The sequence below is a fragment of the Lissotriton helveticus genome, chromosome 1_1, assembly GCF_964261635.1.
Source record: "Lissotriton helveticus chromosome 1_1, aLisHel1.1, whole genome shotgun sequence".
In the NCBI taxonomy this organism is placed as follows: domain Eukaryota; kingdom Metazoa; phylum Chordata; class Amphibia; order Caudata; family Salamandridae; genus Lissotriton; species Lissotriton helveticus.
In genome coordinates, this window is record NC_136057.1 from 1,323,312,105 (window position 1) to 1,323,335,650 (window position 23,546).

Sequence of the window (23,546 nt, forward strand, 5' to 3'; positions counted from 1 at the left end):
AGTGCAGAGGACGCAGTTCGGCTTAGACAGGCGTGACGCATGAACAATGAGAAAGCGTTAGACACAGCGAGGGCATAGGGTGCACTAGTACAATACTTGGCGGATCAACAGACACAGGAAGCCCAAGAGCGAAACGGCCAAGCGCAGGAAGGACACTGAAATACCCAATGTGGGAATCCTGCATATAGGTCAACACACTTCTAATTTCTAATTTCTAATTTAAAACATTTATAAAGCGCAGCGTGCACCGTACGGTTTTTTGGCGCTAGTATGGGAGTCGGCAACAGAGGCAAAGTCAACCTGTCGAGAAAAAAAGGAAGATTACACGGGGAAGGCCTGTTTGAAAAGAAACGTTTTAAGATCTTTCCGAAAAGAGAGATAGTGGGTGGCAAGGCGAAGGTGATCAGGAAGGGAGTTCCAAAATGTAGGGGCTAAGGTAGAAAAGTTGGTTCCGCCCCATTTTTTCCGTTTGAAACGTGGGATTTGGAGGAGAGATTTGGAGGAAGAGCGGAGCTCTCTGGTGGGAACATATTCTTTTATTAGCGAGGAAATAAAGGCCGGGGCAGTGCCTTGGCGGGCCTGAAAGAGCATGCAGCCGGTCTTGAAGAGGGAGCGTTCCTTGACGGGAAGCCAATGAAGCTCCCTAAGGAGCGGTGTAGAGTGATGATATCGCGGGAGACCAAAAACCAGCCGGGCCGCCTGGTTCTGGACCATCTGGAGCCTCCGCATGCTGTATGCCGGAATGCCGTTGTAAAGGGCATTGGCATAATCCAGCCGCGATATCACCAGTGCGGCCATGATCTGCTTGAGTGCCTGAGGGGAAAAAAAACGGGAGACAGTGCGGATGGTGCGGAGAGTGAGGAAGCAGGAGGAAACTACAGAACTGATTTGTGAATGAAGGGTGAGCTGGTTGTTCACTTTAACACCCAGTGTTTTGACCGAAGTTGAGGGGGTGGGGGGGGGACCAAGAATGGGGGGCCAAAAGAGAGAATTCCAGGGACTGGAAGAACCACCGGTGAGAACCAACTCGGTTTTATCCGGGTTCAATTTGAGATGGTTGTGGTTCATCCAATCCCTGATAAATGTCATAGAAGACTGAAAGTTAGAAACAGAGAGGGAAGAAGAGGACAGATCAAAGATGAGCTGGAGGTCATCGGCGTAATTGTACACGGTGACCTCCAGCTGCTGAAGAGCAAAAATAAGAGGAGAGATGTACAGATTGAAGAGTAGAGGGGAAAGAGAGGAACCCTGGGGAACACCACAGGTGACAGGGAGTGAAGTGGTCGTGAGGTCTCCTAGCCGAACCGCCTGGGTGCGGTCCCTCAGGAAGGAGGACAGCCAGATCAGGGCTGAACCCTCAATTCCAGCCGCCTTGACACGGGACAATAGGATGGTGTGGTCAACCGTGTCAAAGGCGGCAGAGAGATCGAGGAGTACCAGCACCTGATGTTTGTTATTATCCATACCCTTCCTGAGGTTGTCCAGGACCGCAACCACAACTGATTCTGTCGAGTGCCTGGGGCGAAAGCCAGCCTGGCGGGGAGCCAATCCCCCATTAGCCTCTACGTGGGTGCTGAAAGCTGCGGTGACATGGCGTTCCAGCACCTTGCCCAAATAGGGCAGCAGGGAAATGGGGCGGTAATTGGCTGAGATGGACGGGTCGGCGCCAGGCTTTTTTAAGATGGGCACTATGGTGGCTGATTTGAGCGCAGGGGTCACTACTCCCTGCGCAAGGGAGTGGTTGAGAAAAGCAATAGGGGGCTCAGCGCAAGAAAAATAAATTTGTTGCAGGATTCGTGCCGGACAGATGTCTGCGGGAGAGCCCGACTTTACTTTGGGGAGCATCTCCCGGAATCCTGCCTCAGTGAGGGGGGGAATAGAGGTGAGAAGACATTGGACAATAGGAGGGGAGGGATCCACAAATGCGGGCGAAGGAGGGGGGATGTTGGCTTTGATGGTATCGATCTTCTCTAAGAAGTAAGCATTGAGTTGATCACATAGTGACTGAGATGGAGGGTTCTGGGGTGAAGCTCTGTCAGAATAAGCCAGGTCATTGACTATGCCAAATATTTCCTTAGGTTTGTTCTCGGCTGACATTATTTTGGTGGAGAAGTAAGACATTTTTGCGGAGAGAATTGCGGTTTTATATTCGGCCAGAGCAGTGAGGTAGGGAGCTTTTAATGAGGGGTGATAACTTCTTCTCCACTGCCTCTCTGCCTGTCGGGTGGCTAGTTTTAACTTTTTTAGGTGGTCGTTAAACCACCTGTTGGAATCCTTAGGTCGCCGGATGGAGATGCGACGCAGGGGAGCCACTGAGTCACAACCTCCAGTCAGCCAGGTATTAATGGCATTGGCTTGGGAGTCGGATGAGAGATCAGAGAGGATGGGAGTGGAGTTTCGAAGTAGAGAAAACAAAGAGGGGAGATCGACTCTGTTCCAATTCCGCGCCCAGGTATTTTTGGCGCGTGGGGCTTTGGATACAGGTTTGGACGAGATGGAAAAAGCAATAAGGGCATGGTCAGACCAGGGACAGGGAGATATTGTCACCGAGGAGACTGGAAGATTAAGGGACCAAACCTGGTCCAGTATGTGACCGTGCGAATGAGTGGGGATGGTAATGTGCGGGACCAAGTTTAGAGAAGAAAGAGATTCAGTGAACTGTTTCGAAGCAGTGCACTCCGAGGGATCCGAGGGCCAGTAATTAAAATCCCCTAGCACCAAAACTGAGGCGTAGTTGATCACCAAATTCGCCAGTAGGTCTTGAAGTGCCGGTAAGAACAGAGACGAAGACTGGGGTGGACGATACATTAGGAGTAAGGTGATAGGGGGAGAGAAGGAGAGGGAGCGGGCTACAAGAAATTCAGTAGGGGGGATAGGGGGAAAGGGAAGGGTTTGAAAATTCAATTCGGATCGGGCGATTAGTGCCACACCACCACCAACCCTGCCCGCCGAGCGATCTGCGCGCAAGGCGACGTAGGAAGGGGGGAGGGTAGCCAAGAGGACAGGGAGGGAAGAATCACAGTACCAGGTTTCGGTCAAGAGCAGTAAGTCAGGCTTCTTGCGCAACACATCCGCAGACCTACAGAACACACCGGTGACAGGGGGGGAAGGGAGGGGGAAGTAGGGGGGAGGGGGAGCAGTAGGTTGGGGAGAGGGAGGGTGAGGGGTTAAGTGGGGAGATAGCAAAATTAATGGTTGGAATGGTTCATTGAGATCTTGCATCGGAGTGCCTGACACTAAGTGCAAACTGTGTAGTCATCAATCGCAGCAAGACCCGGACTATAGCAGAAGATTTGGTATCCTATGAAGACCTATTGTTACCATGAAGGGGCTGGATGGGTTTGGAGGGATTGAGTAGATGATGCATGACTGTTGTGCGATAAAACAATAAAATGTGTTTTCAAACAGGACATTGGGGCAGATATAAACTGAGGCACACTGCAGTCTTCAGGGACAAGTCTGACAGAGAAGTGACCTTTTTGGATAAGGATGCACAGCTGAGGCAACATGGAAAGTGTCCTGCCAGGACCTTTTACCTGTTGGCTTAGGAAGCCAGATAAATAAAACACAATAGTGGTTATTAATGGAGAAGGTGGTGACAGACTAGTAACGCTGAGATCATTCTTAAGATATTCACCAGGTACTATGAAAAGCTATGCACCTCACAAGAAAGAACGCAAATTGCACACTTGTTAGAGAAGCTCATGTGACTTGGGTTGATAATGATACAAGACAGGCCCAGCTAGCATCCACTACTTTAGATAAATGTAGCTCGTGGCATGCAACAGGGAATTCCACATTCAGAGGACTGTCCTGTACCAACAGATAATGAATACAACCTCTGTATGATGATTATATATTATTATTTGTAATAAATCATGAATCTTATCCTTCACAGGTGATCTGTGAAAGTTTACAATGTACTTGAGAATTAAAATTAATTTGGGTAAACCTGAAATATTTCTCTTAATGTTCTGTACTGAGGCACTGATCTGGATTACCCTTTAAGGTGGAGCAGAGAACGAGTTCGATATCTAGGGATTCAAATGCACAGCTTTGAGGAAGTAGTTGTCAGAGTTAACTATGGACCTGCAGTTCAAAAACTGTCAACTCAGGTTGGCAGTTGGATATGATCACCACTGTCAATGTAAGACAGAATAGTCCTGATTAAAACTGTAGTCCTCTGGCATCTGGAACACTTCATAGATAATTGCACTGAGCTGGCATGGGCAAAACACACCGCAACTGACCAGTCAGACATTCATCCCTCATGTTGAAGTTCCTTGGGAAAGTTGGGATCCATTGGGGGAGGGGCTCTGGGCTCCCCTGTTGGAGGCTGAGGGCACCCTTCGCCTTGACACATGCTCCTTGTTCTTGGCAGTATCAGGGGGGTAGGGAGGGCCCATGGGGTCCCTGGGCGGTTTGGTTACTAGCGCAGACACGTACACCTAATCCCGCTGCACAAGGTACTCCACTGATGCAAATAACACCTGATGGCCGTACAGGCTAGTGTTTCCCCGCCTGGAGATCTGACAGTGTTGTCTTGGAATGTTAGGGGGTTGCTCAACAAAGTCAAATGGGGTGCTATTCTCCGCCAGGCCAAGATCTATGGGGCCGATATCCTGCTCCTCCAGGAGATGCACTTTTTGGGCACCAAGGCTCCATGCCTGGCCCGGTTTGGCTAATATTGGGAATATCATGCTAAGTTTACTTGGGGATCATGGGGGATGACTATACTCATCAATCGTCAGGCCCCTTTAACTCACACGAAACACTGGATAGACCCAGGGGGGTGGTAAGTCCGGGTATCTGGAACGATATATATGGCAAACATCAATATTGGGAGCATTTATGCACCCGCCCTTAAGGAATACATTTTTAGGTACAATTTCCCGCCTCTGGGGTGACCTACCCAACAGCATAGCACTTTTGGGGGAAGCCTGGAACAACGTCATGTCTTCACTAGATAGAAGGCGTGGGTCTGACACTGGCCCCGTGTCAGATACATCGAAATTATGTGCATTCACTACCACACTGGGTTGGTCAGACATTTGGCGAGAATATTACCCGGCTGAATCAGCTTATACATACTTGTCCGTGGTTCACGGTTCCCTCTTCCGGCTAGATTATTTATTCACTCCAAGCAGCTACATTCACAGGTTCTCCCAGGCCTCCCACATCCCTTGGGGGCTATCGGATCACTCTCCGGTCTCTGTCAAACTGCATACCCTAGCTCGAAAACCCCCATTAAGGTGGCAAATTTCCTCATGGCATCTTTGAGACCCGGACTGCCAAGAAACACTTATGGGGGTGATCCAGGAATACATAGATTTAAATGCTGCCTCCGCCTCATCTAAGGCACTCCTTTGGGAAGCCCTAAAGCCCACAATCCGAGGGGTGAACTTTTGTTACTGTGCAAATGAAAAGCGCAAGCGCTACACCTAATGGGTCGAGTTCACGGCTCAGCAGACATCCCTAGAGACACATTACACTTTTTATCCCAGCCCTTCCCTCCATCGTAACTTACTACAAATACAGCAACAGCTACAACACCACCTTATTGAAGAGGATAAAGAGATCTGGTTGGAATCGCAACAACGGATCTATCAATGGGGGGACAAATCGAGCACTATGCTCCACAGGTTGTGTCAGGTGAGGAGGTCCCTGACTGCTGTCCCCATTATCCGAGTTGCAGACGGTGCGTTACATTCGTCCTCAGAGGGCGGTTGCTGCCAAATTTTCACATTATTTTTTTATACTGTAGGCACGCAAGGAGCAGCTATCGCCTGCCCTGATAGCGGAGTTCCTTAGGGATATTCCCCCTCAGAAGCTTACTGACCAGATTAGAGAACAGCTCGACGCCCCTATTCTGGCGATGAATTAAGTGCAGCACTTATGGCACTGCGCCCGGGACGGGTCCCTGGCCCCAGTGGATTCCCCATGAAATTCATCCGGTTCCACATGTCTACTTTATATTCCCATCTGTTAGCTGCACTACATGAAGCGCTTGAGCAATGTCGGATGCTCCAAGATTGGCGGCAGGCCGAGATTGTTCTTTTTCTGAAGCCAGGTTGCCCTCCAGAAGAGCTGGCCTCCTAAAGACCTATTTTCCTTATTAACTTTGAGACCAAATTGCTGGGTAAGGATCTTGCTGATGGCCTGCATGACTGCATACAGGGCTTGGTTCACCCAGAGCAGTCTGGCTTAATGCCACACAGAGCCACCAGACACAACATCCGTCTGGTTCATAATGCCTTGGCGATGGCCCATAAGCTGGGGTGCCCTGCGGCTATACTGCTTGCAGACATCGACAAGGCATTCAACTCCCTCAGCTGGGAGTTCCTCTACCAGCTTTTGAAGGACATTAATTTCGGCCTGCGTTTCAGGCATATGTTCGACTGCTTTATACGGACCCCACAGCCTCAGTGCGCATTGCCAGTCACACCTCGGCTCCCCTCCCTGACGGTCGCGGCATGTGGCAGGGCTGCCCCCTATCCCCCCTTTTATTCGCCCTGGCAGTGGAACCTTTGGCTGCTTGGGTGCGCAGGGATCCAGTGCTTCGGGATTTGAGTGGATATGGTTGCATTATGACTGTATTGCCTTGTATGCGGACGATGCTCTCTTTTTCATGACGGACCCTTGGTTTTCGGGACCACGCATCCTACAGATCCTCTGAGTTTTCGGCAAGACCACTGAGCTTCACACTAATCCCTTCAAATCAGTCTTATGCCCAGTGTGTGGCAATCGGGGTAGTGATAAATGGGCGGCCCAACTGACCCAAGCAATAGGGGGTTTTAAATACTTGGGTGCCTATATATCGTCCTGCCCAAAGATCTCATGGGCTCACAACCTTAATCCCCTTCTCGATGTTCTCCGAGATGAGACGTCGATATGGTCCTCTCCTGCTTTTGTTGTACGGGCGATCAGCGATTTTTAAGGTGGTCTCCTTGCCTAAATTACTGTACCAGTCACAATACTTCCCATAATACATACCAAGATCCTGGTTTGCAAATATTAATGCCATCCACAACAAATTCCTTTGGAATGGTGGAGCGGTTCGGGTGGCGCTCCAAACCTGTGCGCAATCAACAGCTGCTGACGTTTTTCCTCCTATGTCGCCTCTCATTTGCTGATCATCAGTGAATGGTGGTACACTTCGCCATCGGACCCTGCGTTCACATTGGAACATGCAGCTATGGAAGGGGCCACCCTCCTGCAGTTACTCTATAGTGCACGGAGCGAAAATCAATCAAATGTTCATTAAAACTTAAATTGTCGTCCTCCCTAAATTTCTTTATTTGTTCACCAACATACTGATCCCTTTCCCAAATCTCTTTATTACTAAACTCCAGACAATTCTCACCAGACTGATAAGGACTAAGAAACAGGCTCTTCTGGGATGGTATATTCTGACCTTGCATTATGATGGGCAATTTGTCAGTACTGAATCTGCAAACCTATTTTCTCGCTTCACAGGCACATTTCACAATGTACTGGCATTATCTGCCCCTCCTTAAGTGTCACATAGTAGTGGAGAAAGACTAGGTGGATAAATAACTTTCTAAACGGCACTGTTACGCACAAAACTCCAGAAATAGGTGTAATACTATAGCTTCCACTAACAGGTTACGTTATACATTGGATGAACACTTTGGGTATGCTCAACTATACTCGCCAGATACTGGTCTCTTGGACAACAGCAGTCATTAAGAAAATATTTCACTGAGGTATATCGCAGGTGGGACACACTTATAATGATGGACGTTTCATGACTATAGAGCATTTTAAGGAGAGAGCATGTTTGTCCACTATAGAATGAGACATACTACTAAGTTCCAAGAGCTTGCTTCACTGACGAAACTGATTCAATTGAAAGAGCCCAGGGTTAGATATATACATTGCACAAAAAACTAGAACAAATGCATTGATACCAGCCGTGAAACATGGGGAGACCGACCTGGGAAATTGCTGGTTGGATGATAAATGGGTAGTCTGTTTATTCCCAGAGGATCACCATAGGTTTAAATTATAGACACAAGAGACTACATTTTAAATTTCTCTGCAGAGTGTGTTTCACACCAGCTCTGCCGAATAAGATGGGCTGAACTACTGACCACACCTGCAGGAGATATCATAGATTGTGAAATACAGGCTGACCCACTGGTGACCTTACTAGGACATGTCCCGGACCTTTGAGGAAGGAGAACTGCTGCCATGTTACACCTGTTAGCTAAATACGAAGCTAACATATCCTGGTTCAGGGGCCTTAAAATTACACTGAAGAACTAGCTACAAGAAGCAAAACTGTGCAACACTCTCACATTTCCAGCACTACAACATTACAAGGCTTGTTCCACAGCCACCATGGCATAAGACAAGTGGGGTTGGTGCTTTTGGTTTCTGGGCTGGAGCCTGGACGTAAAGCTTCTGATTAGATACATTGTCACCTTCCCAATGACTGGGCTGTGCATGGACTCCTCCCTTTTTCTTTGTCTCGCCTTGCCTCTCCTGATCATCTAAGTTGTAAAATGAATGCCCAGTGAGCTCAATGAATTGCTCTTGTTGATTATTAACAAATAAAAAGTAAAACAAAAGAGGGAGGTAGAGACAGACTCTGCCTTTCTTGAAATGAATGTGTCACTTATGTGTTTTGGGATACAATAGATATTAAAGATACTATATTACTAAAATACTTTTTTGTAGTATGTGTGACAGGTGCTGGATCTGTCGTCCTAGAAAGTATTTTGACGTTAGGTTGTATGACAGAAAGCACTTTGAAGTCAATTAATATAAAGCTGCTCCACTGCCTTTGTGCAAATTATGTTTTGATTGTATAAAAGATACTTGGCCTTTCTTCCAATAAACTTGTTTGAGGTACAATTTCTATAAGAGGCCCTGTGGGTGTATTTCCACAAGGCACTTTCAGGTATATTTCTCCTAAAGGATTTATCCCACTTTGAGACATGCTCTTCTGTTTTTCTTGTTAATTTTTGCATGTGCTTTTCAGCTTCACTTACCAGGCCTGTGATCCTTTGATCTGTGTCACAGTGCGGTGCTTCTTCTGGTTGCCCTCTCTTCTTCTCTTCAGCGGAGGCACGCCTGATAGGGAAAGGAACATTTCTTTGAATAGGAGTGATGGTTAATTTTAAATTTACCCAATCTAGACCACATGTACCCTGATCTTGAGTTTGATGGACGGTACTCCATTTTTCATTGTGGCGGAGCACATTATCACTGCCATCATGACAGACTACCACCTGTCAAATTTACAGATGACAGCCGACCGAGTGAGTGGGGAGCTGCCATCATGACAGTTCTATTCAAGGTCCCAATAAAAAATGTGGTAGACTGCTGCCACCGATCTTGACGGCCATCCACCAAACTTTTAATTTTTTTTGTTTTTCGAAAAGAAACAGCCAAATTGGGAGTTTATTTTTGAACTACGATAACCTAATGACTCCCATGCCTTGTGAGGTTTCTCTCATAGTGTGGGAGGTATTACTGTGTTTTTCTGCCTCTCATCACTAGGTTTTTCAAGGCGGTGATGAACAGAAAAAAAGTACATTACACCATCCATCCTAAGAAGGGCAGGTGGTGTAATGCCCTTCCTCTGATAGTCCCTACACCATTGAGCCGTCGGAGGAAGCTTTCTGTTGACGAAGCCAATGGGGGCTCCATCGAGCGAAACCTTATTGTCCACCAGCTAAGGTGGAGGAGCATCTCCCCACGAGAGCAAAGAAAAAGGAAAATGCTAATAACTTAACGTTATTATCATTTCATTTTTTGTATTGGTGTTGCCTCCAGGTTAGGGTGGGGTGGAGCTAGGCACCTCGCGACACAGGGAGGAGGAGTGAGTGGCTGCTGCTGCACTAAAGTGTACATGACTGTTTGGCCAGGTGTCTTGGGCCAGTCAAACAGTCATGCAAACTTAGTATGTTCTCCACCCAGGCTGCATTATAGCCTAGGTGGAGAACATGCCCAAGCTTCCACTCCCTCTCTGAACACAGAACCACGGCACTCAGAACAATCACGACACTGCAATCAGCAGCGTTGTGATTGACTAGGTAAGTCTGGAAGCCTAGGTGCTTACTGTTCCTACCCCCCGCCCCCTGCCACTGTCCCCTACCAGCCGCTACAGCTGTCCACTCCTCTCTAAATGAGGCAGGCGGCAGAGTAAGAGTTTGGTGATAGGGTACTCTGTAGCGTTTGCAATGGAGTACCCGTCTGCCAATTTCATTCAAATTTTCTGGTAATAGAATACTATTGTGCATGATTGCTCTTGTGATACCATGGTGAAGGCACGCTGTTGTACTTTACCATGCCCATCCCCTTTTACCTGCTATATCTTTGCTCCAGGTGGTTTTCCTTTAGCTTGAGAGGGCCACTTAGTCTCCGCTGGCTGTCATGAAGCTGGTGCAGCGCCTTTAGTTGTCCCAGCATTTCTTCCAAACGGGCCTCCAAGCTTTGCTGCCTCTCCTTGGTCACCTGCAGCTCGTTCTGCAACTCCGTGATTTGCTTTGTGTACTGAAATTACACAGTGTAAGGTTTTTAGCATGTTTGTCCTAAAAGGTTATCTGTAGAGGTGCCCTGTTCTATGATAAAATAGCAAGATTGCACAGCTTGGCTGCAGCGACGTAGCAAGGGTGCCATGGGCCTGACACATGCACAGACAACGGGTCCTCCAACTACTGTTGACGTCATAAAATGCAGCAATATTCAGGGCTCAGTGGGTCTCTCAGGCCTCTGGGTTTCCGTCTACTGCACCTGCTGCCTCACTGATAGCTGTTCCAGTGGTGTAGCAAAGGGGGGGGGAACCGGTCCGCCCCAGGCAGCAGGTTTTGGGGGTGGCACCCCCCGCTCTTACCTGTGGCTGTCCTGGTGCGGCAATCGCAGGAATCGCCAGTACCCTCCCCCCAATCTTACACGGAGCTGCCGCGGAGGGGCAAACGCAGGGGCTGCCATAGGCGGCCAAAGGTCTAGCTACACTACTGAGCTGCTCCCTTGTTTGTCTGCCCAGTAGTAATGTCACATGGTTGGGGACTTCAGGCTCTCCTTGCTACATATAATTCTTACAACATGGCCAGTGACATGGCTTTTTCCAACCTACTATCGTGTGTGCATCATAAGAAGAGTTTTGAGTAGGATGCACATGTAATGTTCATCTTAATCTACTCATTACCAAGTGAAGGAAAATAAAAAAAATACTCGGACTTTCAATTTCAGGAAAATGTATGTTATTTAATTTGGAAACTTCGAGAAAATCCATGGATCTTGTGAACTTTTGAGAGAAACGTGATTTGATCCATATTTAGAGAAAACTATTAAATTCTGATTGTTTTGGCTGTGATTGGATTTCATTTAATGAATGCCATGTTTGTTGCATACTCAGGGTTTTTTTTCTAAACTTTTATTTTTCTCCCAGAGCAAGAGGAATTACTTGCGCTGGGCGTTACTTTCAGTTGTGTGTGCGTAGTCAGCCGCACTGTTTGGACCTATGTGTGAAAGGCTGGAAGTCAGTCAAGAGAGTGAAAAGAATATAGAGCCAGATTATCATCTTATACATTCTTGTTAAGTGTAGGCCCGGAGGTGAGGGGACTGGGGGGTTGGGTTTTAGCCAAATGTTATTATATGCACATGGGATAAATTTACATACAATAACTCTAGATGGAAATCCTGGTTATCCTGAGAAACTCAATTGGACTAGGCTTTCCTACACCTACGTTGGTCACGTCAGTGTACAGCATTCTAGTGTATAAATCCTTTTTGCCATATTCTAAAGATTAGAAATCTCTGGGTGGCAAAGATGCATGGCAGCAGAAAGGCAGAGCTTCCCACCTGTCAAACTCTGATATCGCAGGCCTCATTTAGGTTTAAATCTCTTTACTTTTACCATCCCGAAATCAAGGTATAGTTCCGAAAATCTTAAAGAAATGAAAATCACTATGGGCCACATGTATCAATCAATTTTGCTTTCGCAAATGGGCCAAATACCGAATTGCAGTGGTATGTATGAATGTTTTGTGACAGTGAATGCGGTCGAGAAACATTTGCATTTTACCACCAACTTCAAGTTGGTGGTAACCCATTCGCAAAAGGGAAGGGGTCCCTTCCCCTTTATGAATGTTTGTGAAAGCATTTATAAGCGTGGGCAGTGGTCCCACTGACCCTTGTCTGCTCTTAAAAAAATGAGAGGAAAACTTTTAATTTTGTTTTTTGAAAGGCATCCCGTTTTCCTTTACAAAAAAAGATTGCTTTATGTAAAAGCAGTCATAGACATGGTGGTCTGCTGACCTCAGAAGGCCACCATCCTTGTGATGATTTTTGCAATTACAAATGGGTCGCAAATTGCGACCTACCTCATTAATATTCATGAGATAGGTAATTTGCAACCCACTGGGAATCGCAGAAAGTGTTCAACACACTTTCAAACATGCCGTATGGCGATTTCATAAATGCGAATCACAAGGATTCGCAATTAGAGAATCGCAAAACGGTTTCTTCATACATTTGGCCCTATGCCCCCAGATTTTAAACCCAGAACATATCAAATAGAAAAACACAGAAAGCCAAAAAGGGCCAGAAAGGAGGGAGAGAGGAGCAGAGCGACAAATTTCACAAACCCCATGAGAGGTTCCGCAGCCCATATAACCACAATCCTTGACAAGCTAATGTAGTCTGCAGTTCAGTTCTACCCATCAGAGCCGGTAAACCAAAAAGTAAGGCTGTTGCCGTGTTCACCTGGGAGAGGGTGGAATGTTTCTCCTCATGTACCACAATCAATCTTGTAGGATAGATGACTGAAGTTACCAGCCCCAATGACTCTAATTGTATCAGTTATGTCCATCAATGCCTTCTTCCTTTTCAAAGTATTTAGGGTGATGTTGGGAAAGAATTTGAGAAAGCATTCCCTCATCTGGACTATTTTTTAATTCTTGACTGCTGTTCTCCTCATTTTGTTTCTCCAATCCACTGAATGAAGTGATACTAAGACTGTACTTACTTCTGAGGTAATTTTTCCTTAGTTTCAGGAAGGAAGCCTATATACCGACCTCACAACCTCATGGCCAGCGTTCTTCTCTATGTCCAGCAAAATCACTTGCAGCTTGAGCATTTCAATTGGTAGACGTTCTGTCTGCACTAACGGGGGAACTCCTGGATCCATTAAAGAGCCGATTCACTTGTTGGATTTCAGAGACTATCAACAGAATTTCTCATCCATCGCAATATCCTTGAAGGATGTCAAGCCGTGCACAGTGGTAGTAGCCTCCATTCAATGGTCCGCCACTGACTGAAGCCTCCTTAAGTTTCATATACAGTACTTTACTAGTGAGGCCCTCCAGCAATACCCAGTACCACTTTCATATAGGTTCAATGGCTACCATCTTATCAGCAATGTTGGAACACAGTGCTGCTATTCTGCTTCATTTAGAGAAAGACTAAGTGCATGGCTACCATTAGCAAAGCCTCAGAAGGCTGTTCCATTGGAAAACCCTTGATCGGGTGTCCGGTCTGTCATTGGGCTGCTAGGTCGTAGCAACAGTTGCTATGCAACAGTCATTAGATTTTCCTGCCCATGACTGCCAAGGGAGGCATCGCGGTCCTAGGAAGGGGAATCCAACTATCCGACAAAGTCAGTTAGTTGTCCTGCTGAACCTCCTCTTCAGCATCTTGGTAGGTACTCATGTGACTTGTGGTGGTGCACCAAATCACTGGACCTGAGCCTAGGAGGATCATTCAAATTGAGCGTTTACTGCTCCTTTGAGTTTACCCTGTTGCGCTGCAGTTTTTGCACCTTGGTGCTGCCTAATGCCAGAGGGACAGACCAGTGCCCTTAGATCATTTCCCTTGAAATCCCCAGTCTCCTATGTTGCTAATGTCCCTAGCCAAGCAGCTCTTTCTATCTCGAAGTCTTCCACCACAGTAGGTGTGCTTCCCTCACTGACTCACATTACTTCCAGTGCTACCCTAACAGTTTCAAAATTATCTTACTTTATGATCCAAGGTTATGCCCCTCTGATTTTGCACCGCAAACCTCACTGACTGCTCTTCCCCAAGGTAAGGGGGCAGCTGCTGGCTCTTCTAGTCCTCAGTCTCCTGAACAACCTTTGTTCCAATGAAAGGATAGTGAGTGTGCCCCTAGTTTTCTCAGTACCAACCTCAGGATTGGAATGGTTGTCCACTGCGATGTTGGTCACCTTAATGTCATTGCAGGGATCGAAGCTCACAAATTGTGCTCCGACCATGTCAGCCATGCTCACATAGTAATGGCCAGCATGAGAAGGATTGGGAGCACTTTGTGTTTTAGGATCTGGTGCACTTTGGGGTCAGATTCCAGTCGGTAGTGCAGACGTAATCAAGGGAAAATTTGGTATTTGATTTTGACAAGTAGGATGCTGAATCTTCATCCCTCTGTGAACTGGAAAGTTGAGTGGTAGCTGTGACTGTATGATGAAAATTGTTAGGAAAGTTCCAGGACTTTTTACTTTTGTGATAATTTTTGTATGGTCACAATTAATTAGTAATGTGTGCATTTCTGTACATCAGCAAAGTTTTAAGTTTTGGATTTTTTCCCTGTTGTTTTAAGCTTGCCTTTGCTCATGTAAAGTGTTTCCCAGGCCTTGCAAGATCATGTACATCACATTTACTTTTTGCTGAATATTTCTATGCACATTGGAAATTTGTAGGCAGAATATTTCTATACAAGTTATTCTTTTGTGAGTAATTTGTTGCACATAGGAGGGGGCGTGGCCAAGTAGACCAAGATGGTGGATGCTCCTCTCTGAGATCCCGTGCCTGAGTGGCTCATCGGATGATCCTCGGTACTAACAGGGACCCCTGGCTGGCAACTGTTGCCCCCACTGCTCCAACTGAATCCTCGGGCAGTTTTGGAACAGGGAGAGCGGCTCGCCATCTGCACACAATTGCCATGAGAGACAGCGGCCATGGTGGCCGGTGGAACAAGATGGTGCCTGTGACCTGTCCAGGCCATTGAATTGGCTGAGAGCAGTTCCCTGCCTGCAACTGGAGGCCAGATGATGGGTGTGCGGTGGCAGGTGCATCTCAGTGATAATCCCGTAGACTGGAGGTGAAGGTGGGGTATCCTGGCCCTCCTTGGACTAGGCACTGCATTTGGAGTGAGATCCTGTACCGCACGGCCACAAGATGCTGAGCAACGGTCCCCACCCCAGGAGAGCAGTGCAGCTCAAAACTCTCACAACACTTGGGGAGGCGAACTGTGACAGACGGGCGGAGGGACATAGCCAGACTCCCCTGGCCTGCCTGGACTTTGGCACGGCCTCCAGGGTACACTCCAGGACCGTTCCCATATAATCACACCTCTGGCGGCCCCCCTCACAGGTAGGACCCTGGAGGCAGGTTCGTTAAGAGTGTTCTTTTTAACGACCCACTATTGCCTGGCTCTCTTCGTGCCTCGCAAGTGTTCTTCCTCCCTCGTTTCTTGTTTTGTGAAGAGTCCATGAGGATTAATTGCAACCCGTTCTTGTTGGTGAATTTAGAATGGAGGCTTACCTTTTATTTTTAATTTCTTTTGGCAAAATACCCGTGACCTGCAATTCCCAAGGTCAGTGCACTGACGAAGACGTCTTGTTCTACAAATTTTTGTTGTTACCTTCTTGAAGAGACATTTTGTACATGGCTACTTCGTGGCGGACTATATGCAAGTTTATTAGATTTATTTTGTATGGTGTTCATGTAAAGGCTGATCCAAGGTGAGCATTTGGGAATACACCAAGAACGCTTAAGTGACATTAAAGCAAATCTTGTCTTTAGAGTTTTGGGGGTAGTTTATGCGATTAACAGCTATTTTATTTTGTGTGCCTACAGGCTTGGACCTTTATGTGTCTCCCAGAATTCAGACTGGGTATCCTGTGCTGTTGCTACTCTTAGACCAGAGTGGTCCTTCTCTTTATTTTGTCTCTTCTCTCCCACTAGAGAGTTTACTAGTCTTGAGGTGAATTAATCTTCGAATTGGTACTCTCTTTTGGGAGCGTAGGGATCCTTTTTCGATCCCGTGGAATTACGATCACTGGCTGGCCAGGGTTGGAACCGTGATAGTGACGGAGTGGTTACTGATACGGACGATGGGACTGAGGTCTCCGCTCTGGAGACATTCCTTGAACAATGGTTTATATCCGTGGTGCTCATAGGCCGTCTGTCCACCTGCTTTGTAATCAAATGGGCCCATAGATCACTAGCACAGAAGCTCCACCTGGTGCTCCACCGTGCCCTCTCATTGAAACGATTCTCAATTATAAGGACAAAGACATGACCATGTGAGAGGCATGTTGAGAAGGGGATGTTGTCTTCAAGTCTCAATGCATAATATTGATCTTCTCTCTAGGTGCAGCAAAGGAAGAAATGTTTCAACAATGTCAAAAAGAAACTACAGGCCCCTTAACTTCAGTATATGCTCTTGTAATCAGTTAAATTCAGGGTGATCCACGCCTCCATAGCGTTCTTCATTGACACACCGGAGGCTGCCTGGGACTGGGCAATGGATCAGGAAAACCTCTGGAGCAATCAGACTCTCCCCTGTGGCGTCACGGAAGATCAGACTGTTTCTGGCCAGGCGGCAGCATGTGGGGGGTCATAGGCGGTCCTGTAGAAGACGGCAAACAATGTACAGGAGGTGACCATCCTTCAAGATGATACCCTACCCGACTGGGCTCATAACACTGATACTACCGCACCTCCAAGAGGTCACCATCCCCTCAACTCTTTGACTCATAGACTTCTACGGGCTTGAGAGCACTTTACTGAAGAAATCTGCAATTACCCTTCAGCACCACTATATCCTTCACCAAGCTGCTACTGCCTGGTTCACGTTGTGAGATGCAATTAAGACTACAACCTAGTTCTGTTTTGGGGGGTCAACAGATGATTCTGGGGAGAAGTATGGGGACGAGGGCAGTTGGAGGGGAAGAGAGTTATTTATATTTTCCTGACTGGGCCTGTTCCTCTTCATGGGTGTTGTTGTGGTTGTAACAGTCTTATGCAGGTCGACAACCGCCTCCCATGGCCCTATATTGCGTCATTCACCCTGGACTTCCCCCATGCCAGGGCAGTGGGGGCCCACATGCACTACACAAAAGTTTCCCCAATCTCATGCAAGAGTTTACCCTCATGACATGGAGTGTAAATGGCCGTATTAAATGTGCTGCGGTCCTGAGATTTGGTGCACACCCCGGCTCTTCTGTTTCCCCAGGCGACACACTTGTTGGGGAATAGTTGCACCCTCCTGAGTCTTAAATAGAACAGGATGTTCCACTCTGGATATACAAAAGGTTTCTGGGGGAAGGGATAGTGATCATTATTCACAAAGCCTACCTGCTAGCCATATTGCTAGTATCATACGATCCCTCAAGCAGATATGTTGCGGTAGAGGGTTCCCTTGAGGGGCTCCCCATCTGTCTCCTGAGCACGTGTGCCCTTCCACTCCTGAGTAAAGACACCTTAGTGACGCTCCGGAACTTGATATTGGGGCTACCTTGGGGCCTTTCCATCATAGGGGGGAACTTCAATGATGTGTTGAACCCCGTAATAGACTCCATGTCACCCTTGGGATCAGGAGGTAGTGTTAGAGGAAAACCGAAGGGGATGAAATGCTGACCTGTGACTCTGTGATGCACAGAGAGTGTATAGCCCATGATCTGGCTTACACCCAAAAGTGGGCTGCACATAAAACATCATCACGCATCAACCTCTTCCTGCTCCTAGCATCTGACCTGACCTGAACATCTGGGTCCTATATCTTACCCTGGAGCATCTCAGACCATGCTCCTGTTACACTCCACATTGGATCCCCGAGCAGGGGAAATCACCTAGTCTGCATGATACTTCATGAACGCTCCCTTTACAAAGTTTCTAACCCAAGAAATGAAACACTGTAGATCAATAAAGATTCAGTCTCCTTCCATGGCATGCTTTGGGCCGACGGAAAGGCCACTCCATGGGACATAATAAGAGCCTCAATGAGCGGCAGGGAACAGGAAACAGGGCCAACCTATGCCTGGCCTAGAGACTGACATCATAAACCTGTGGCACCTCCACCAGAGGTGCCCCTCCGAACAGACAAAATTATGCCTAAATATGGCCAGGGTGTCCCTCCGGCAGTAATCTTTCGATGAGGCATGCCAGTGTTGGATGGCCTCGACTAGAAGAGTTTACGAATGGGGCGACACATTTAGTAAATTGCTGTACTGGCTAGTGACGAGAGACACAGCCTCACATATGGTCACATCGGTAGTCATTGCCCGAGAGGAGAGACTGGTTGAAGCAGTAGATATGGCAGCAACGTTCGCAACATATTACTGCATTCTATATGTGGCTTGCGACCCCCCCGAGAAGTAGCCCACACCCCTATTGATGACCTTCCCTTGGCACGCTTTCACTTGACTGACCATCAAGTGCTTGAAAACCCCTGCACTCTGATGGAATCTAGCAGGCTCTATGTGACCTGAACACTGGAAAAACGCCGGGAGGGGATGGATTCCCGGTGGAGTAATATCAAAGGTTTGCGATGCTCCAGATGCCACTGCTTCTTAATATGTACCCACAGACAAATACCAAGGGGAATTTGCTCTCGGAATTGGACTTAGCCACCATTGTGGTACTACATAAGCCAAGTCATCCCACGGTTTGGTGTGCCATAAATCGTCCAATATCCCTAACTAACACAGAGCTCAAGATCTATGCTAAAATGTAGGACAACAGACTTCTCACACTACTGTCACATTTTGGCGATAGAGTGGGTTCATGCCAGATAGTGCATTCACAGGGTACAGATGGAGCTGGCCCACCTGTCAGACCTACGAGGCCCTGCCGTCCAAATGCTGATCGAATTTGCTAAAGCCTTCGACACAGTTGACTAGTCCTTCATGGAGAGTGTACTCATGTATGTAACTGCCTTCAATCTGAGCTTTCGATCCTATGTAAAAGTCCTATACTTACAACCAAGGATGCATGTCTTTGCCAATGGTACCCTTTGTGGCCTCTTCTTGATTGGACAAGGCACCCGCCAAAGATGTCCATTATCTCCCCTTCTTTTTGCCCTGGTTGTAGAATCGCTGGCAACATGAGTGAGATGTGATGTCCAGATATGGGACTTTGATTAGGAGGTGGCGATAGCACTCTACATGGATGTAGACCTCCATGGGCCCTCACCTACTTAAAATGCTGATGCTATATGGTGAGGCATCCAGCCTGCAGATCATCTGGACTAAGTACCTCTTGTTACCACTAAAGGGTGACTTCAGCATGGTGGACTGGCAGGTACCACTGTCAATCACTTTGGGGTGTATATCGCCTTGGAGCCCAGCGTCACTTGGTGCTTAAACCTAGCCCCTCTAATGGCCAAACATTCAGCAACCCTCACCACATAGTCCTGGCTCTCGCTGAATATGCTCAGCAGAGTGGCGTTATTTAAAATGATCATGCTCCTATGCATCCTTTACACAGTTCAGCACTTTCCATTACCAATATCCCGGGGCTGGTTTATAAAATGACCACCAAAATCCGCTTCTTCCTCTAGCTTAATCGCCCGGCCAGAGTGGTGTATGGCAAATATGTTGAGTCCCCATTCAATGGCAGTATGGGTATGGCGAGGGTTCACCTATAGCACTGGGCCTTGCAACTCATGATAGTGAATGACTGGCTAAGTGAGGGTTGGCATGAGATGGCATTATGCCTCGAAGTCGCGTGAATCAGTTGAGAAATACATTCATACTTCATGAATGGCTGATTCCCCAGCTCCTCCCTGACAACACCGGGTGGTCCTTGGGGTTTGCACTCAGCGCTAAAATAGATTGGCTGGGACTGAAAAATTACTCTTGAAACCCACCTCTGGACAGTTAATTGGTTACACCACACGTCAAAACTCAATGGGTTAAAGAAATCGGATCTCAACCGGTATTACCAAAGTGTGTGGCATTTGACAGGGTTCTCGCCTAACGAATTTTTATAAACTCCAAGAGGAATACTCTCTACACAAATCCCAAATCTTCTGTTCACTACCTGCACCCACCCTCACCACAGACTCGTGGAGACTGACACTGAATACAGCCCACTAGAGGCACATGGACCCCATGGGTAGTGGAGGAATTTCCTACATATACAGGTCCCAGGTTAACAATTGCCCCAACCCCCTCCGAGACCTAAAAGCAAGATGGGAGCAGTGGGTGGGTCTCCATGATGAGCCAGACTGGAGGGATGCGTGCATTTCTCCTACTGCACTGGTGATATTCTCCAGTTTGTGGCAGGCTAATAAGCTGGCTGCCCGACATGTTATCGTTGCCAGTGCACAGAGGCTCATTTCGACCATGTGACTTTGGAATGCCCCATTATTGGGAGATACTAGAAGAGGGTGTTCACTGAGATATAACAGGTAATTGGAGACGCCGAGGAGCCCTCTCTGAGAATTGCCCTGCTTGGTACTTTGGATGATTTTGTAGGCTCGAGGGGAGACCGCTCTCTCCTGGGTATTGAGATGGTACTGGCCAAACAAGACATTGCTAAGCACTGATGCTCATCTCACCAACACTGGTGAGTTGGAGAGCGGCAACGGACTGGGCTGCTAAACTTGAGGGGGCGATCTACAAATCTAGGGGGTGCCCCAAAAACTTGGGAAGGTGTAGGGGAAATGGATGGCTCACATGGCCTAATTTAAAAACACAGTAGGACGTGCTTTGTCAAGGTGTTCTATGTTGACCCCATGGTTCTTCTGTTGTGCACACATCATGATTTTCATGCAAATTTGGAAAGGCATAACACTTCTTATGTCTGTGAAGCTGGTGAAATTTTGCAAAATAACTTTGCAAAGGTTGCGATAAAAACATTCTTTGGAAATTTGCACACACACTTGATGAATGGACTGTAACAGCTATCTTATAACATTGGTTTTATTTTCATTCTATTATTGTCTGACATTTGATGTTCCATTCACGTGTCACATTATATCACACATAGTACTATATCAGTCTTTTTAATTATTTTACCCATAAAAACACAATATTCCCCTTCATATACACCTTGGAGTCGGAGGAGCCGCCTAGACGCACTGTGGCCTGGTGGTGGTATTTAGTTACTAGATGAATGTCCCTCGACCAAGGTCATCCTAACCCTATTTATTGCTTTTGAGTAGAGACTGTGCATGCTGAAAACCGTTACCAAAAAAAAAGCACTGAAGAAAGTAGTAGATTCCTTTTCACTCAAGGGATTCACACTTTGATTAAAAGAATTCAAACACTGTTCATTTCTGTCAGTTTTAAATGCTGAACTATATTTCTGTGCATTGATCTTTTTATGTGTCCTCTAGTTATCGGAGACTATACGTCCATTGTCTGTAGAGTATTTCCTTGCTGTGACTACACTACTTGTCCCTTACCTGCTCGGATGGCCAGCAGTGATCCATCTCCTTGTTGGCTTGTCCTGCTTCTTCAGAAGATCGTAACCAGGGGACCGTGGACTTCCTTCTGGGCAAAGACGCTGACTGTCGTACTCTTGGCCGCCCCTGTAAACATGCATACATCTGCTGTCTTTATTTTGTTCAAAACAGACAAAATACAGTGCTGGAGCAATCTTGTAAACGTTGATGCTGCTATCCATATCTGATTACAGGAGCGAGCAAACTTAGCTTAATAAAACAAAGTGAAATTCTATGAAAAATATGTGTAAAGTAATGATAAGATTTGTCAGTTAAAACTTAAAACAGTAAGGAAGGTACAAAGTCACTGCTTTCACCAAACCTCAACTCCACACCCAAATTTATCAATAGTCACATTGACCAATGTGTTGGTTTTTACACCTTTTGACATTGAATGTATACATTGATCTGGCACTAAAACTGTAGGACAATCTTCTGATGCCAGAAACATGACCATTTCATTGACATCGGTGCCATGAGACAATCGTCTTATAAAGGATACATGAACAAATCCCCTAAGAATAGGCCTAGGATGGGACCATCTGCCATCTTTTGTGTGTCTTGTGCCATTAGAACCAGGAGCCAATCTTTTAAAATCAGAAACATCTGTGACTCTGATGATCCACACAGGTGAGCCAATCTTAAGAATATCATTAACTATGAATCAATCTCTTAACATCACAACTATAAGATCTTCTGAAATCAAAATCATGAAGTTACCTTCTTATATTTCTATTGTGATCTAGTCTCTGGCATATTATAACTATGTGAAGATATTCCAAATCCAAAAGCTGATTATATAATATCAATAGTATGGGACAATCTTCTAACCATGTCAGAAAAATGAGCAGATTAGTTTAGAATCTTGAGTAGACACTATTATATTATTACAAAGTGCAAACGCCATCAGTCTGAAATAATTATTACATGTTTGTATGTTGACATACTTAATCAACTCATTCCGGTTTTACTTTGATATTGAGGGCATTCTGTGTTAAACTCAAAGGGAAATCCACTTACTAAAACAGGTTGCTATTAGAAAAGCTGTTGGAATTGAAACAATTCTTTAGTGTACTTACTTTTGTCAAATGAAAGATGTACCAGTCTCACTTACCTGTGACTTTCTCTCCCTGCCAATATCGACCACTCAGAGGCATTAGCCTGTCAAGAATAATCTCTAATTACTACAGACCAATCAGCCTTTTCTTTTCCTTTTCTGAAGAACGACGAGACAGGCTCTTTACTTTTAGCATGAACGATGGACTTGGTATTGAGCTTGCTGCAACAATAACAAGGTGATGAATGGAATGCTTGAAATAATCTGTCACTGGCAATCCCTGTCCACCATTTTTGTCCATCATGCCACTTTAGACAAATGTCCGCCTCATACAAATCAGTATGTACATTCTTTTAATGGGAATAGTCCACCCAGAAGTGCCAAGACAACAGGATGGACAATGGAATAAAGATGCATCTCACGGACGAGGGACAACAAGGTTGAAGCCAGCATGGGCTTGTTAGTTTTCCCTCTTAAAGGTGATCTGGCCTGGGACTTTGGACTGAACTGTTCTTCTAAGAGCAGGACCAAAGTTGATTTGCACATGGTTGGTCACTGGTTGAAGGGGCATAGTGGGAAAAGATATACATTGAATTGTGGTCCTAATAATTACCAGTGTTTGAGAATAATTCAGATATTCTATCCATCACTTATTTATTTTTTCACTGGGTCAGTTTCAATGTTTCTAGAGTATTGGCTTTGTTGTATCAGTGCCCCTTCAGAAGCTTGTTAGATCATGTGATGTGCAATCAACATTGGAAGGGCATCCTATAAACAGGGCAAGGAGAAACAGGGGTGGAGGATGATGACCAGCTAACTTGGTGTGCTTACATGAAGACACTCCCAAAGTGTATGCTATGAAAATTGGTGTAGTAACCCTTCAAAAATGTTTTCCAGGGATGGGTGCTGCCGCTCAGGAAAATGTTGGGTGAGGGCGGTAAACCTTCTTCTGCCACTTGCATGCTTTCACGTTGGTGAACATGACAAGAATGTTTGTTCTAGATGATGCTGTCACAAGGAATGGAACCAAGCCTGGGATCTTGTCACATA

General features: G+C 46.3%; 1 protein-coding gene across 2 annotated transcripts in view; it reads right to left on the minus strand.

Annotated features, from left to right (window-relative positions):
• RASAL3 (RAS protein activator like 3) overlaps positions 1-23,546 on the minus strand; it is a 286,096-nt gene that overhangs the window by 13,196 nt on the left and 249,354 nt on the right. For both annotated transcript variants that reach the window (XM_078682087.1, XM_078682079.1), the window contains exons 15-17: positions 21,401-21,526; positions 10,337-10,524; positions 9,018-9,099 (exon numbers count right to left, since the gene is read on the minus strand). In XM_078682087.1, coding sequence (XP_078538213.1) covers positions 9,018-9,099; positions 10,337-10,524; positions 21,401-21,526 — 396 coding nt within the window. The remainder of the gene's footprint in view (positions 1-9,017; positions 9,100-10,336; positions 10,525-21,400; positions 21,527-23,546) is intronic.